The sequence below is a fragment of the Gavia stellata genome, chromosome 28 (assembly GCF_030936135.1).
Source record: "Gavia stellata isolate bGavSte3 chromosome 28, bGavSte3.hap2, whole genome shotgun sequence".
NCBI classification, from domain to species: domain Eukaryota; kingdom Metazoa; phylum Chordata; class Aves; order Gaviiformes; family Gaviidae; genus Gavia; species Gavia stellata.
The window spans coordinates 6,313,292-6,330,391 of NC_082621.1; the positions used below are offsets into that span (position 1 = coordinate 6,313,292).

Here is a 17,100-nt window from a genome sequence, read left to right on the forward strand (position 1 = left end):
GTGTTTAAAGTTTATACTGTTGTGACCCGGTGTAGCAGGATTTGTCTTATACCGAGGTGGGACTCTAGTCAATTTGTCTCCTTTTTTGGCTTGTGGTAGGAGCCGTAAAATAATTGGAACTGGATTTCTTTTCTGTTTTTGAGACTAGCTTGGCATTTTAATACATGTTTCTCTGTTCATTTATTTTGCCCTTTTAGAGTCTCCTTGTGTAGGCTAATTTCCCTTTTGTAAACAAAGTGTCCTTGCTGTTCACTGTGTCTGAAGGTGAGATGTGGGGCTCGAGGAACCATGTAGGTAACTGGATTTGATGACATGCAACTTCAAATTTGTACTACATGTTAAGTCCAGAGTGATATACCAGAGCATCTGTGCTATCTCAGACAGTTCGTGTAAAACCCTCAAAGCCACTGTCATTACAGTGTGCCACAGCAGGAGCACAGGTGGGCTCAAGATCCCTGCTACTGTGAAATGAGACAGAGCTGAAACCCTGGTGGCTTTGCACATGTTGCCGCTCAGCTCTCTGTAAAGCTTCCTGTCTTACTAAAGACTACATTTTCTTCACAGAGCTGTTTTGCTTCTGAACTTCTGTGCGACAGCAAGTGTTCCAGCTGTTGGATGAACTGCTCTCTCATGCAAGGACACTGTGGAAACTAACTTGCCTCTGGAAAAACAACTTTTTACCAGTATTTTATACATAAAGGGGAAGGGTGGGACATGATGTGATTCATGTGATGTGTTACGTGAATAAAGATTTTTCAACCAAAATGAAGTTTTTCACTTTGACTGACACGTAAGGTTCCAAATCCTTCAACAAGCTGGAGAAATTCCAGTATTCTAAATATTGATGCAGGTGAGGCAGAAGGCTGGCTTGGCCAAAGGGCGAAGCCCTGCCGGTGCTCAGCTGCGGAAAGGAAGTTGGCAGAGAGTGGAAGCAGGGGTCAGCTACCTCTGAGGAACGGATGGATGTTACTCCAGGGTCAAAGCCAAGCTCAGCTGGCATTGAAACCAGGGAGGGGTGAGAAGGGCTTGTATAAATGCACTGGTAGCAAAAGGAACCGAAGCCACCGGCCCAAGGGAAGGGGCCACTACAGGAGGCATCTGGGTGACAGTCTTTCCTCCTGCAGCCTTTCCTGCTGTCTGCCCACCCAGGAAGGTGTGTGGTGGCAGATGCCCCACCTGAGTTGGAAGCAGTGCTGGATGGGAGGAGGACTTGGCACCTTAGGCTTCTGTGAAGCGGGGGAGTGCAGAGCCAGATGGAAGGAAGCAGGGAGGCACAGACTAGGGAAGTCGTGCATATGGAGGGAGAAAATGCAATGAGGAGAAAGAAGATGGGGAAATGTGGGGTGGATTTTCTTCCCAGTTCACTGAGAATGGGTGGAGAGAGGAGGAGGGTTCTGCAGAGGAGAAGGCACCAGCAGGGAGATGGTCACAGGGATGCTGTGGAGTAGCCCAGTCTATCTTTCACTAGGAAGTGGGTCCCACCGCACGGTGGGGCTGGAAGGTGTGGGAGTGTTTGTGTGCTGGGTCCAGAGCAGGCGGTCCCAGCAATGGCTCTCACTGGTGAGACTGGTGGTGACATGGCAGGCTTGTATGGCCCTGGAACTGGTGGTGGCTCAGAAGGGTGGTAGAAATGGCGGTGGTAGTCTCTGCTGGCTGGATGGTGGAACAGAATTGTGGGGGCAGCTGGGTTGGGGGGAGCAGGATGCAGGTGGGAGCTGCGCTGTGGGGAAGAAAGACATGCAGGACCTCAGTGTGCTCCGCCTGCTCCCTCTTTGGCACTGGAGAGGGCCAGACCTTCTTCTCTCCTGCTCTCCACCTGCTAATGATGCAGGTGGTGGGGGCTGGAGTCCTGGTGTCCTGCTCAACCTTCCTTCTAGGTTCTAATGCAGGATAGCAAAGGAAGGACCTGGCAGGGCAAAATGTGGCTCTTGATAAAGAGACTGTGGATTTAAAATGTGAGATCAAGGGGTTAGATTATCTTTCTTTTGCAATTATGTTTTGTTTTGCAGTAATTCAAGTTCCCCACAGCTACAAAACACTTATTAAATCAGAAAATATCCAGCAAAGAATGCAAAAAGTTAAAAAGTCATCTAGTGATGTAGATGTAGATCCATAGATCAGATCAGCCTTTGGCAGTCTGCTGAGACAGGTCTTCACGGTTTATCTTCTAGGGTGGTCCCCTGAAGGACTTCAACATGATAAGGAGCAGCTCAAGTGTAGAACTAGTATTGTTGCTTCAGCAGCATGATTTAAGGTGTGACTGTGTGTATAGAAGAAAGAGTTAAAAGTTTTGAAACAAAAAGAGACTAAGTACAGTCAGTATTTTAGCAGTTAAAAGCAGTGAATTGTTTAACGTATATGCAGATTGGAGGGGAAGATAATAAATAATAAGACATTATGATTGGACAGGATAGAATTAATTTAGAAGGAAGAGAGTACAGATAAGTACCAGAGGATGTTCATACTTGTCTAGTAACCAAAGCTTAATATGTATGCCTATATACGTATACTGTTTCCAAATGTTAACACTATAATGCGTGATGGCAACGGATTAGTGTTAAAAATCAACACCTCCTCTAGAGTAAAACAAAACCAAAGTTAACACTACCTATGACTACTGTAGCAATACTGACTGCCTCAACTGCAGAAGAAAAAATTAATGAGCTGTAACACAATCCAAAGGTGATGATACCATGTTTTCACAGTATCAGTGTAAATATAACAATTGTTATAGTTGCTCTGCAGAGGGTGCTCCTGCCTTGCTCTGTTTTGTCTTGCCCAAGGCCATTGGGTGATGAAGCCTTTCCCTGTGCACCTCCCCACCCCCCTGCCCGCCAGCCCCTCAGCCCAACTGCAGCTCTCCCTGTACCCAGCAAGCACGAGCTGCTGCACTCCTGGGTGGATTCTTGGCAGCAATCTGCCCTCTTCCTCCCCAGGAAATCATTTGGCTCTTGTTCTTCTATCACTCTTGGCAATCTTTATGCCTTGATTTAGGGAGGTGAAAAGCTAAGAGCAAAGGTGGTGGTGGTGAATAAAACAGTGACTGGGTACCAGAGACAAACAGTGATGGCAACGTTCTGAAAATGGGCAGTAGAAATGACAACCCAGCTAGACTTCAGATGATATCAGATTTCCAAAATACAGGGCTGGTATATTGTCAGAGACGTCAGTTGTACTGGACACAGTAAAGGAGTGCTGCTGCCCTTGGCCATCATGGTATCTCCCGAGTAACTCAGATGCTGGCTTAGTGCATCCCTTCCTTATGGGCAGGGAGGAGGGCACAGCCAGGCTGGCCAGTGGCAGGTGGGAAAAGCCCTATGGAAATCCTCAGGGACTTCGCCTGCAGAGCCTGGGATCCTGCCTAGTTTGGCAATGGCTCTGGGATGAGTGTGCAAATGCCTGTCTACCTCTGGAGCCCAAGTGGCAGGGGCTAGCTGGGAGCAATAGGGACAGCTGCCCATGGAGCAGGTGATGCCTGCGATCCCAGTGGCTCATGGCAGCATTCCCAAGACAGGGACATCACAGCAGCAAGGGTGAGACGTGATGGCCATGGTCCTTCCCACACTGACCTGTGCACTCCAGGGAAGACGAACAGCTGCCACGAGGCACCCAGACATCAGCAGGGCTGGGAGCTCTGTGTAGGAAGGTCCTTCCCAGACACTGGATAGGAGGTACATGGGCCCGTTTCAATCTACCTGCTCTGGAACATGCATGTCAGACCTGCATAAGGAGACACCATGTCTGCATGGTTTGGCTAATGGTTTGAGAGAAATACGCTCAGCTCTGCAGCTGTGTGGGCAGCCCAGGCAGCCACTGCTTTGATTTCCAGCCTATTGATGAGCAAGCACTTGTAAATGATCTCCAGGCTGAAACCATGCTTTTGGTTCTGTGAGTTATAACCTGGACTAAAAGCCAGGAAAGGGGAAATGACTTCTTAAATGTGGTTTGGTTGTAAAATTGAGATCCGGGGCCAGAGCCTGATCTGCCAGAAAAAGGAGACTTTGTGCCGCCTTCAGTAACCCCAGGCAGTCTCACTTGTTGGAACCTGAAGCTCAGAAGCAGGAGGTGGTTCCCTGGGGAGTTAAAGGAAACACTGCATGTAACTAATCAGCATAACTCAGGCTGAACTGGTGCTGCAAAGTGAGGGGTATACCCAGAACATGAAGGCTGCAGTCTGGAGAGAGTCTCTGGACAGTGTGGTCCCCACCACCACCCAGCTCTTCTCCTCCAGCCTTCCTGACCACAGCACAAACAAAGGAGCTGGGCACTGAACTCCAAAGGCAAAACAATACCAGGAGCTTCTTCACCTTCCGGGACAAGTGTGAAGGGGCATTTTTGCAGCTGGTGTTTCCTTGCCCTGCCAGGTAGATCTGTTCCCTCCTCTCTCTCCCCCCTCCAGCACTTTATGTTTGCTTGCAAACACCCCCATGATGGAATGTCTTCCTTATTCCCTTTCTCTCACCCTCTTCCCTTCTGCACTGGGTAGGAGCCAGTATAATTCAGGACCCCATATTTATGCATGATGATTAGGTTGCAAGAGTGACTAAGCAGGATTTAACTGATCAGATTCAAAACTGCTTATTTGCAGTAACAAGGATCCCTGCCCCCTTTGACAGTGCTCGTCTCCTGGATATTGGCTGGAAGCAAATGCAAGTACCCCAAATCCCAATTAGCTGAAGACAGCACTGAGGAAAGAGCACAGTCTGAACTGCTGGGCGAGGGAGAGACAGGGGAGCGCGTTTTTCCAGGGCTATGCTACTAGATGTGAACCATACATATGGACACACCACAGATGCGAGTGCATCTCTGTGGGATTACAGGCACCCTGTGCTCATCTCTAGATCATGGGGAAAGTGCAGGGGACAGAAGGAGAAAGGGGTGCCACTGGCTGTGACAAGAGGATTGCATGGACTTCTGGAGTCAGCAACAAAGGGCCCAGAGCCCTTGGCAGTGCAAACCACTGAGCACCAGAAGGGCAGTCTGTAAGAACCAGTCATCCATCCAGACCTTGACCCTGAAGAGATGTGTGGCTGAAGGCAGAGCACCCCACTTCTTCCCCCAACACAGTGAAGTGAAAAATAAATGAATCTGTATGCAGGCCTGGCTCTGGCCATACGAGTGGGGAGGAAAGGGGCTTAGCCCTTCCTCGTTGCTCTGGAACTGGTGGCAAGAGGGAAGGTTGGAGAAAAGACATGTCTTTCCTGTGCCAGTGGACTGCAGCTCTGCTGAGGAAAAGCATGTGCTGCATCGTGCAGATGAGAACAGCAGGAACAGCACAGGAAGTGGCAGAAGGCCCTGCTCATGGTGTCCCTGCTCCAGCTGGTGGCCAAGCAGAGGGGAGCTGGGCAGTCTAGACCAGACCACCAAGGTGTGGAGGAGGATCTGACACAACAAGGATCCAGCAAGCAAGGGCCCCCACAGGGGAACTGTAGGGAGCTGGCTGTGCTGACCAGATCACAGCTCGGGAGAACACAGAGCCCACAAAGAGGAAGCGATCTGGTTCCCCCCTGATCCGTGAGGCCTGTGCACCTCACTGTAGTCCAGTGCCAGTGGGGCACAGCAACAGCATGGGGGTGTCCTGCAATGCAGGCTCAGCCCTTCAGTGGGAGAAAGTCTGTGCAGAACCCTGCAGTGAGCCACAGGGACAAAGCAGAGCACTAGACATCTGTGGGTCCAGGAGTTGCACCAACAGCATGGGTGCACATCACCACTCAGCAGAGCTGCTGCACCTCTGTGGCCAGGTGCAAACCAGGGGCCAGGAGACCCACCAGACACCACACAGGGCTGTGGGCACCAGGAGGAACAAGGAACTCCAGCATGTCCAGGTGCCCCAACACAGAGGAATCTGTGCCTAAAGGTAAATGCTGCCTCCTCTCCTCCCTCCTGCGTCACCAGTTACAACTGCAGACACAGGCATTTCTATCCCAAATTTCCATAGGCATTTCTAGTCAGACCAGTCCTACTGCTGCAGAACTGGTAGCTCAGACAAGGCAGAAGAGGCCCCACAGGCAGGGTGCACCCACAGGACTAGACAGAATGAGCACAGGCACTATTGAACTACCAAGAAACTCAGGCTGGGGGAGAGTCACCCAGGCATGTGCTCTGAAACCCTCCCTGGCAGGCCAAACAGAAGGGGCTGATTTTCCCTACATCCTGTCAGCTTCTCCTGGCAAGGGACACATCCAGCCTCTAGGGAAGGGGGTGAAGGCTCCAGCAACGCACAGCCTGCCCACCACAAAAAAGACCGAGGATTTAATACAGGAATATTTGGCTGTGACCGCAGTGATAGTCACATGGAAGTCCTCACTCTGCCGCCTTGGAGTAGGTGCCATTTGGCCTACTTTTTAAAATATTCCTTGTCCTCTGGTAAATACAAAACAATCAGGGGGAGCCAACAGCCTAATGATAGATGATACTGGGATTTTAAATAGTCATAATACTGGAGGAGGGTCATCTTTGTGTTTTACATCCTTACAGCCTGTTAATCTTGCGTTCCCAAATCACTGCAGGGAACAGTAAAATTACGGGTTTCCTGCTCTTCACAGGCAGTGGAATGTGCAGGACGTGCTTGAGGAAGCTGCCCAGAAGGATACACGATTTCAGATCCGAGAGCTCTGTCATGTGTTGGCTGCACCTACCCTACAAGACAAACCCACTTCTTGTGGTCCCTATTATTGTGGCCACAGGATGTTTTCAAGTCACAACCATGACCTTCCAAGCCCATCTGGTCCTTTCCAAGAAAGCAGGGCTATTGGAGAACAGTGCTCTCCCAGGACTCACCCTGACAAAGAGCTGGGGCCTGGATAGTGTACCACCTGGGAGCAGGCGCACCCAAAGCTCACCTCCTCTGCAGGGCAGACAAGTGGTGAGACCCAACAAAAAGCAGGTAGTTACTGCACTAAGTATTGCCAGTCTTTCACCAACTGGCAATTAAATGAGCTTAGGATAATAAGGCCCAATTATGGCATCTATCTATTAATTATAATGCTCTGGGCCACAAATCCTGCAAATAAGCTACTGCAGTCAAACCAGAAACAATCAAACAGCTGACATTTGTCACCACTTTCATTCAAAGTGACCAAAAAAAAAAATCAAATGAAGGTTGAGTGGAGGGCTTACTGTGTAAGCATTTACTTATTCAACAGAACAAGAGTATAACAAATTACTGCAGATGTCTTTTAGAAATATAAAATGGGTCCAAGAGTATTCATAACCTTTTTATTCTGAATTGCCAACAAAAACCTTGACAGAACTGAACTTCAAAATAATCCTAATTTTGCACAGTCTAGTCAACATGTATTATTTTCATTGGTAGTAATACAAATGGTGAAAATTCAGTATTTTGAGGAACATTCTTTTCAAAATGTGAAAGGCATTAATTTCTTTCTAGACAAATACCATGTCTGGTTTCTTAATTCTTTGTGTTTGTATATTTAGATCTCACTTTGTACTTTGCATCCATTTTTAGAAATATACTGCTTGATCCAAACATTTACACAGTCCTAAACATGTATTTTTAGTCATTTAAACCATTCCTGCCTCCCCACACCCCACTCCTCTCTCCCCCAACAAAGAACAGTTACGTCAGAGCTCTGAAACTTGTTTTAAAGTGTTAGAAAATTACAAAACCCTAATGAAAACTAGACAAGTACTTAAGTGTACTCTTTAAACTTCACCTGTTTGATATTATGCATATTGTAAGGAATTCGCAGAGGATTCCCCATTATCGTATGGCTTGAAGCAGCACGCACTCACGTGACAAAGTCAGAGTTTAAGGCTTGAAGCTGCAAAGGTGCGGAGGATGCTTTCTAGGAAGAAGTCAGAAGTCTCTGTAAATGACAATGTAGTTTAAAACTAAAACTGTCCACTTTACCTACCCTGTGTGGACAAACTCTGACAAGATAAAAAGCAAAAAGTACATGCACATAAAAATACTTCTATGTTTGGCTGACCCAGATGATTTAAATTAAATATTATGCAGTAGGAAGTCTCAGTCTCTTTACAGGCTGGAGGAACTCTCAGAACTTACTTTATGCTCTCCAGGCTGTAACAGGCCCTCAAATATGAGTTCACTAGCTACAGATTTTATGACCACAGCTTACTGCAGAGAAAGTTTTCTGCACCTCCTCAGCGAACAACCAAACATTCTCATGTATGTCCAGTAAAAGTTCCACAGAAATAACTCTAGACACCATATAATCCTGAAAACAGTAATATGTAGTGTTGCTTTGCAGATGCAAGACACATGCTTATGGTACAGGGTAGAAATTCCTGGAAATTGCTCTGTTGTATAGTTCCTGACTTCCACTGAAATGGGACTACAATAGTTCCTACTACACCAAGGCCTCAATTCACACAAATCTGCATGGGCATTTCCTCCCCCCTCTCCCCCTAAGGTTAACTGCATCCCTTCATTTACAGTTAGCACAAAACATTGTAAGTACCCAACTCTGAAGGGGCCTTTTTTGCAAATGCACACACTTATCCTGATGCCTTAAAACAAGGGACAAGATTTTAGTGGTATGTGCAAGCCCCCATGCTCTTCCGTTTCCCACTATCACTTCTGTGATTAGGAACCTAACCAGACCCTACCTCCTCTACTTAAAATTGCCCCCCTTCCCCGCTTCCGCCACTTAAAACTGATCACTGCTTCAAAAGAGTTCTCCTCCTGTTTCCAAATCTCTGGAGCAAATAGAACAACTTCAGAGATCACCAGCACTGCGATTTGACAAGTGAACCAACAGAGGCTTGCTAATTCCTATCTAAGGAGGGAGGGTTTCTGAGTTGGTGCTGTGTAAATTTATCAGTCCATTTACTCAATAACAGTAACAAAGATCACCAAACGAAGATGAGGTTAACTTATGAAACAAATGCTTGGGAAAAAGATTTGGCATCCAAGGGTAGTTTTAAAACCTCAGGTGTTGCAAAAACACGTCATGCAGCAACAGCCAAGTCTACAGAGTCCTGGCATCAGCTCCAGGGAGTATCTACCGTCTGCAGGAGCTTCATGGTCCTAGAAAGGGAGCCATTTAGTGCTGGGAGGGAACGAACTTCCAGGGGGAAAAGACACTGATACTCTGAACTCCGAAGAGGGTAAGACACATTTTTGGCACGAGATGGAGAAAAATACAAGAATTTCCTCCACTCCCCCAAGTGAGAGTAGCCTTTGCTGAAGTAGCACTTGTCACCTTGGCAACAACGCTTATCTATAAGCAACATTTTAATTTGGTTTGGCAGATTCAACCTGACTCTATGGCAATTGCACAGGCAATGGACTGTGCAGAAGCCATGCCTGCAAAGCCCTGAGAGTACCGGGTTTATTTGCTCCAAGTGGGAAACTAAGACAGTCATTCCTCAAAGCACCTTTAAGCTTTTGCTTTGCTGCTAACAGCAAATAACGGTCTGTGATTTCAGCATCAGACGCTTCAACAGGGGAAGCTCCCTCCCTCCCTCCCCCAGATGTAGTTTGATAGGTTTTTTTCCCCAGTAGTGCTAGTTTAAGCAGCCCTAGTTTTACCCCTGCTCTGACTTGGCTGCATCTGACAGTGAGCAGAGCTGCACAAAGCAAGGAAATAATTTGGTTTAAGTGGGGGGTGAAAGGGGTTAGTGCAGACAGTGTGGAAGGACTTGTTTAGAGACAGAGCCCAAGCAGCTGGGGAGTGGGGCTGCTTGAGTTGGACTACTGTAAAGAAGGGCCTGTCAAGAATATGAAATAAAGAATACACAGGATGCTTCAAAGAAAGGATACAGAGGATGATCCAAGCAGATTCCCTCAGAAGCTGCTCTCAAGGAGGCAGGTGTTATATACCACCCCTCCTGTCCATGCAGCAGTGGCCATAAAGCATTGCTGCAGCCAGAGATTTCAGTAGCTGTCACCATCTACAGAAGTCACAGCGCCAAAACCACATGCATAGTACTTACATCCTTTCCACGATACGGCGTATGGGAAGGACTCAGGGGCACGTACTCTTGAAGGCAAGCAATTCTTTTGTTCAAAGGTGGTACTGGAACTGAAAGACCTCAGTTACTTCTCCTGACAAATGCCCTTGCTCAAATTTATGCACTTTGCTATAGCATGGAGGAAAGCAGGGACATAAGGGGATGGTACTTTGCCACTTAGAGGTGGTGGTGCTTGGAAGAGTTATGTATGCTCTAAACACTAGAAAGTTTTCAAAAATGTGTAACAAGTGAAACCAGATGTCACTGTTTTTATGGAAAAAGAGGTATATCATGGTTGAGCTCATACAGAACTGCTCGGATCAACCTTAAAACACGCTTTGGCAACTCTGGTGGTGTCACCACATCTCGTACACAGCCTGCAATCACGATCCACTGTTGGATCAATGAAACCAGTCAAGACAGCTCCATTCAGTTCACAGCTGGCCATTAAGCTCCTCACTCCCTCAAACCCACACTGTGATTGCACTTTGCAAAGGGCAAGAGGGGGGGAAATTCTGCTAACATAGGGCCCTAAAGCCAGCACATCTGCCAAGTCTAAGGTGACAGGAGGTCACAAGGGACTGCTAGCTAACCATTAGCTCAACAGAAGCTCAGTAACTGTTTGAGAAGGCTCCAAAGGGAGGCACCTGGCCACATTTCCAAAGTCAGCATAAAGGCTCAGCACCTTTCTCCCCTGCACATTGGCCAGACATCCAGCAGGAACTGAACATAGGCCACGGGCAAGAAGAGCACCCTGCCACATGCACACAAGAGCACAGAGTATCTGTGCTCCTAAGGGCTTCCTTCTCTTGTACAGGCCAGCACCCTAAGAATGTTCACTGTTAATCAGGATCCCTCCTCCCAGGGTTTGCACAGCAGCGAAGTTGGCCCACGCCCAGCCATGGAGGCTGGGTTGGGAGTAGGCTGCAATATTCCTCTATAGAAAACATTGTTGTAAGGAATCAAACTCGCATTCGCTACCTGTTTATGCCAGAATTGGTCATGCCCCAAACAAAAGGAGAATCTGACTGCTCCAGTGACTCTGCAAAAGGAAACAGATGTTGTGGCTCAGAACTAAGAAACTCCAGCCACCACCATCAGATCAGGAATATTTGTCATATTTCTACATGTTCAAGAGGGAGTAAAAGTTGATCTAATGATAAATGTGTCTGCTTCACTGTTGTTTAACTGAGGAACATAAATTTTATGTTTTCATTGTCATCGTTGCACATAAGGTACAAAAGCTTATATGGGAAGGAGCAAATGCTTGGAAATGTATCTCCATTATGGCAGGCGTGTGGAGTAGTTCTCTATACCAAGAATAGCCTGCTGGGTGGAGAGATGCATGTTTTCAGGAATGAGCATAAGCAGGGCATCCGACAAGTGAGACCTACATGAACAGCATCCCTGAGCTCACACTGTCCCAAGTGGAGTTGGAGGACAGGACTGGGGAGAAGGCAGCAGTGTGGCAGAGAAGTTCCTCACCTGTTTCCCAGTCTTCATCACATGGAGGTGCCTGCCACGTGCTCACAGCATTCATCTGCTCTCTCTGGAAGCCAGAGGACTGATTCACTTCAGGAAGAGAGAAAACTCAGTGACTAGCAGTCAATCCTGCTTCAGAGGCATTAAGTGCTTTGGATCAAGCTGTAAAACAGTTCTTGACTTTAGAGGAAAGCCCGCACAATGCAAACAGGTTAGGTACACTGATCTGAAATCAAGCAACTCCGAAATAGCCTTTTTCAATGAACAGGAAAAGACTCTGCCCCCTGGAACGTTGTAGCAGGAATGCTCGAGTGAAGACGAAACCTGCTTACATGAATGCAGGCACCACTGCTAGCCTCAGTGCAACTCTACAGAAGATGGTTGAAACCCATCTATCTACTCCGTAGTGTGGCAATAGTTAAAAGAGCCACTGCAGGGAATGGAAAAGATACTGCATAGCACAGGATGCCTTCCTAAATATTTTGGGGGTTTTGGGCAGCCCCCTCACCATGTCTCATTGGGCAGGAGACTGAAATCTTAATTGTATGGCAGATGAAGCAAGTTCAGCAGCAGAGCAGCCTAGAAGAGGAACTGCCCCATCTCTTGAGGGGAGTGAACTAGTCAGGTTGCCCTGGAGCAGAACAGCTCAGGGCTTCCACAGCTTAGACACCCGTTTGGTAGAAATCAACTTTTCGCATGGGACCAGTGGGTCAAGCCTCAACAAAGAGAGATTAGGTCTATAAAAAGAAAGGCCTGTCCTTCTGGTCATTAAAGCATCCCAGCTTCTGCTGGAGGTACTTCAATGTGCACCATCTAGGGTACAGTCTTTTTATTTTGTTACCAGGCTTTTTGAATATGTGCAAGGCCTACCAGGAGCATCTACAATATTCTTATTAACCTACCCAATAAATCAAAGCAAATAAGACTCGAGTTTCCCCAAAGCTGCTGTGTCACACAAAACTATAGACAATAATTTGACTCCCACTTTTCGGTTGTTCTATGAGCTATCCTTACAAACAGGAGACCTCAGTCCCCAGGGTGAACAAACATCTCTGAGCACGGGTGGTTCTCTTACCTATATCTTGCTCAATGAACCCTTTGTCATTGCACTTCATTATATGATCACTGAGGTCAGCCCGAGGAACCAGATGGCGAGCGTTGAAGGGGCATGTGGCCAATTCCTTTGCAACTTCAGGGTAGCTCTAGACAAGGGAAAACCAAAATCATGTGCCATATCTCTCAAGTTCACTTATCTCCTGCTAATCTATAGAAAAAAATGCACGGATATTTGTGATGTTGCTTTAAAAAACAGACTAAACAAGGAATGGCGATATATTGTTCAGACACTTACTAAAAATGCAAGGGGAAACAAACAGGACTGTTCTTTAAAACACAATTCACTGAGAAACTGAGCCACCCTTGAGTTGACTGAAATGAAACATACCCTCCACTAAACTCCCTACAATTTGCTGCAACACTGGCAATATGGCTGCATCATTTAAATCACAGATGAAACTATTTTGAAAACAAAAGGGGAGAGATGTTAGGCAAATCTAAACCATTCAGGTATTTTTTAAATAAGCAGGTACAAAGGCAGAGAAATTCCTTAAACTTTTCAAAACAGCTAGGGAGTTGGTAGCATTCCACCTGCAGACTTTGGTACTACAGGATTACCGTTTTAGTAAAACCCTCTTATCATAGACACAGGTTCTACTGACAGTGCCCTGCTGTCACTATGGTAAATCAGTCCATCCCCTGCAAATGATAGAGCCTTAATTGGGAAAAGGACAACTTTGCCACTGTCCCAGTGCCTGCCTGGTTCTGCAGTGCTTGCAGATGTAGAAGTGGCTTGTACAGACATTGCTCGAGGAAGTCTTCCCTCCACTACCACTGATAGGTGACAGCAGCACAGGCTGCAGGCACATCCAAGGCAGCAGTCATTATGCAGTCTATACAGCCAGGGTTGCTGTGTCCTCATGTGTCCATCACTTGCTTCAACTAGCTTGAGCAAGCTATTATGGCCGTGTAGCAGCAGCTTTTCAATGCTAACGCAGTTCAAGCTGAGAGGATTCAACTTGTTCTGCTTGCAGTGTCCGCGTTTGTGTGGCACGGCTGCATTTTGCACAAAGCAATGGGAAGCTGAGGCAGGTGGAAGCTTTTTAATTGTATTTTATGCATAGGATATGCCAAGGGAATTCAACAAACTGTCAAGCAAGAAGAACAATCTCTGCCCAGACACTTGCCACTGCAAATAATCACACGGCAGCATCTTCAGATGGATCAGATAATAATCCCTGAGCCCTTCTTCTGCTAATTACTTACAAACAGCAACTGAGTCTGATAGTCTGACTGGTGACCACTATCTCACCTCATCCACCTAACTAGTTAAGCTTGCCAAAACTGTCTGGTCATCAGTTATGCAACCCAAGGACAAAACCAACATGGTTAAAAGTTTACTTGCCAACATTGTTCACCCGGCTCACATGCACATTCTTGCCAAAATTTGCAGGGGGTCAACAAGGAAAATTTCAGCCCTCTTGAATGCTGGAAAGATGGAGGTACTTGCAACTTAGCTCTGCTCATCACTTTCACCTGTTTCTTAATTTTTTTTTAAGGCACTAGTTCCACCAAAATGAATTGTTTATAAGTGCTGATACCAGGACACACACCCTACAACAGCATCTTAACTAGAAGGCACAGCATTGCTATACTATTTTAAAAACATATTGCCAAACTTAAAGAGGGACAATTGGTTTTCAAAATGCCTCAGCAAAACCCCAAAGCTCAATCAGATGCTACCACTTGACAGGTTTAAAGAAAACAAACCATGAAGACAACAGAGGAGAAGAAAGGAAGGAGTGCTTCCTATCAAATGATTTGTATTCAAATTCTGGATAAAAGATGGAGAGGGGAAAAAAACCTCTCCTGTATGTGCTGAGCCCAGGATGAACAGTTTCTGCCAGACGCCCATTAAATAGTTATTAGCAAAACAAAAAACCCCAAACCCTGCTGTGCAGCTGCATTCCCAGCACTTAAAGAATGAATTGCAACATCATGACACTTCTACTCTGACTAGCCAGAAGGGGTGCACATAACTCGGAATGAGTTCTCCAACTTAAAGTGGAAAAATGTATCTTACCTCTGTGTGAGCTGCTGGAAGGGACCAGAATTTTCTCCCTGACCTAACCATGGAGAACCTATATGTCCTTTCAACAGAGCCACACTGGCCTTGGTGAATTAACATGTGCTTGAAGCTATTACTAAACAAATAATAAAGTTATATGAAATAAAGGCTAAACAAGGCTATTTGTCAGGAACTTACTCCAGCCATCCAGAAAATGCAACAAGAATGAGAACATGCATGTCGTATTTACATGCACAGAATTACTCCCATTCAGTGCCTCGTTTGGCAGTCCAGCTTACCTTCCTACACTTTACAAGGTGATAGGGAAACCGACATGCTCTGATTCGATGATGTTTATTATATGGACATTGTATTAATCTCTCTGGGTCCAAAACATCTAGTAGAACAGAAGAACAGAGAGAAAAAAAAAAACTAGTTAGAAAGACAAGATGTAGCATCACTAACACAGAGAAGTGGGAAAAAAACCATACCACCACATCAGGGCTGTGATCTTAGGGAGTTAAACCAGTTGTTCTTAGTTTGAAACTATTCATTAAGGCAGGCACCTGTTTTGCCTAATGAAACACATTCATTTTGAAGTCTGCAGTGACTGGGATGTTAGTCAAAACAGACAGAGAATAGTCAGTAGCACTGAGCATAATAACTCTTTAAGTTACCACGTCAGGTAGGTAACCACACTTACTCAAAGTGAATGAGGACTGCACTTAGAGGAGAATCAGTGGGATGGTGACACACCCACCAGGGCCCTCCGGAGCATTGTCAGTCTGAACCAAAGCTTTTTTTGATCAAGAGCTAGCTTTGCTGGAGGAAGAATGCCAGACAATTTAGTTTCATTTCTGAGGAAGCAACATGCCTAACATGGTGCACGTGACTTCTAAGTGAAATTTTTCATAAGTCATACAATTATTTAGGAGCTGAGGAGTTAGTAAACTGGCTAAAACAACCGAAGAATCTAGACACTGAACAGTAAAGCAGCATAGGTGCATGCATACATGATATAAATTTTTTAATCTGTCTGTAGATAAAATATATTAAAATATAAATATTAATATACCTGTTAAAAAGCCCCCATATTTCCATATTCTTAGTGAGGAACAGAAGCAGCCAGAAAGAGGCACAGGTCCCCTCTGCTGCCTGCGGGTCTGTTTGTGGGGTACACACAAGGGAACCAGTCCAGGCTTCTTTCATCCCTTCTGCATGGGCTTTTAGCACATTTTGGATTTGATTACACAGTAGCTTAAACAAATGCAGTATGGGCTGGTGCTGTTTAGCCTCTCCCCTGCCATCACAACCCCTTCTCTTACACACGCATTGGTGCTCAGTTGTCTCAACAGCCAGGTCAGGGAGCTGTATCAGCTCACGCACTGACAGCTAGTTAGTAAGTCGTTCCACAAGTCACATTGAGCAGACTTCATGCTGTGAGCCACTAGGAAGGAAGGAGGGACCTAATCCTTCTTTCCATCTCAGCCGTGCAGTGCTGCTACTGTCATCTCTGCCACCTGTGAGCACCTCTTGCCTCCGTCAGCCAGGTTGGGTTATTAGTACAGCTGCAAACTGAAGACTTCATCATTAAGAGGGATTGACAAGCTTTGTACTGGTTCAGCTGCCCCTGGAAGAGCAATCACAAGTGGTTTCTCTCTGTGAACTGGCTCAACACAAGGTCAGACCAAGTGCATTACCACTGAAACGGAGACAGAGATGAGTACCAGAGGACGAGGAAAGCCCTCACGGCAGTACATAAAACAGCAAACAAAAATCACAGGAGCTGGCTTGATCAGGTAGATGGATGCAGTTAACACAAGGCCGCAATGAGCAAAGCCTCTGGGGCACCACGGCAATGCCACATGCAAATGAGATCCCTGTCCCTAGCCACACAAACACAACTCCACAACAACCCTAACAACGTATGTGTGGAGTTGGCTGAGACAACAGGCGGAGGCAACGCTTTAACCAAATTAAATCACGTTATTCAGACACTTCCTAAAGGCCACACCCCATCCGCACCAGAAGCACATGCCTGGTGTGGTAACCACATATAAGACTGGCCTAGTTACAATAACCAGCAACCACCGGAGCCTTCTTGGCTCAGACACAGAGACAGACCCAGACCTACCGTCGCGGGCCGGGCCCGGGCCGGGCCGGGGCCGGGGCCGGGCCGGGCCGGGCCGGGGCCTGCCTGCAGCAGAAGGCGGCCCCCTTCCCCTTCCCCTTCCCCTTCCCCTTCCCCTTCTCCCCGCGAGACTCCACCCCTCGCCTCACCGAAGTCGTCATCCTCCAACTCCATGGCGGAGAAGGGCTCCGCTGAGCGCGCTGACCCTGCCGGGCCGGGGCCGAGGCAGCCACTACTCCTCCGGTAGCGGTGGCCGCGTGCCGCTCAGCGACTTTGCGCCTGCGCGGCTGTTTCTTAGCAACCGCCCCGTCCCCGCGCGAGGCCCCTCCGGCCGTGGAGTAGTTGCCGGGGCAACGCCGCGGTCTGAGTTTCTGTCGGGCGCCATCTTCCCCGCCCCTACCCGTGCGCGGGAGCCCGGTTCCAC

At 47.1% G+C, this 17,100-nt stretch overlaps 1 protein-coding gene across 1 annotated transcript; it reads right to left on the reverse strand.

Moving 5' to 3' along the window:
• Window positions 1–9,862: 9,862 nt before the first annotated feature.
• LOC104263449 (gametocyte-specific factor 1) lies at window positions 9,863–15,754 on the reverse strand. Its single transcript, XM_059830189.1, has 6 exons — window positions 15,736–15,754; window positions 14,845–14,942; window positions 12,497–12,623; window positions 11,425–11,511; window positions 10,921–10,981; window positions 9,863–10,010 (listed from the first exon to the last, which is right to left on the reverse strand). Exons 1-6 carry the CDS (start codon window positions 15,752–15,754, stop codon window positions 9,863–9,865), a joined length of 540 nt encoding a protein of 179 aa, XP_059686172.1.
• Window positions 15,755–17,100: the final 1,346 nt, after the last annotated feature.

Excerpts from the sequence above, each read along its gene's own strand:
- LOC104263449 (XM_059830189.1), bottom strand. Across the intron at positions 10,982-11,424 it reads TGATGAAGACTGGGAAACAG|AGTCACTGGAGCAGTCAGAT; the intron begins GTGAGGAACTTC and ends TTCCTTTTGCAG. Across the intron at positions 10,011-10,920 it reads ACCAATTCTGGCATAAACAG|TTCCAGTACCACCTTTGAAC; the intron begins GTAGCGAATGCG and ends GAGGTCTTTCAG.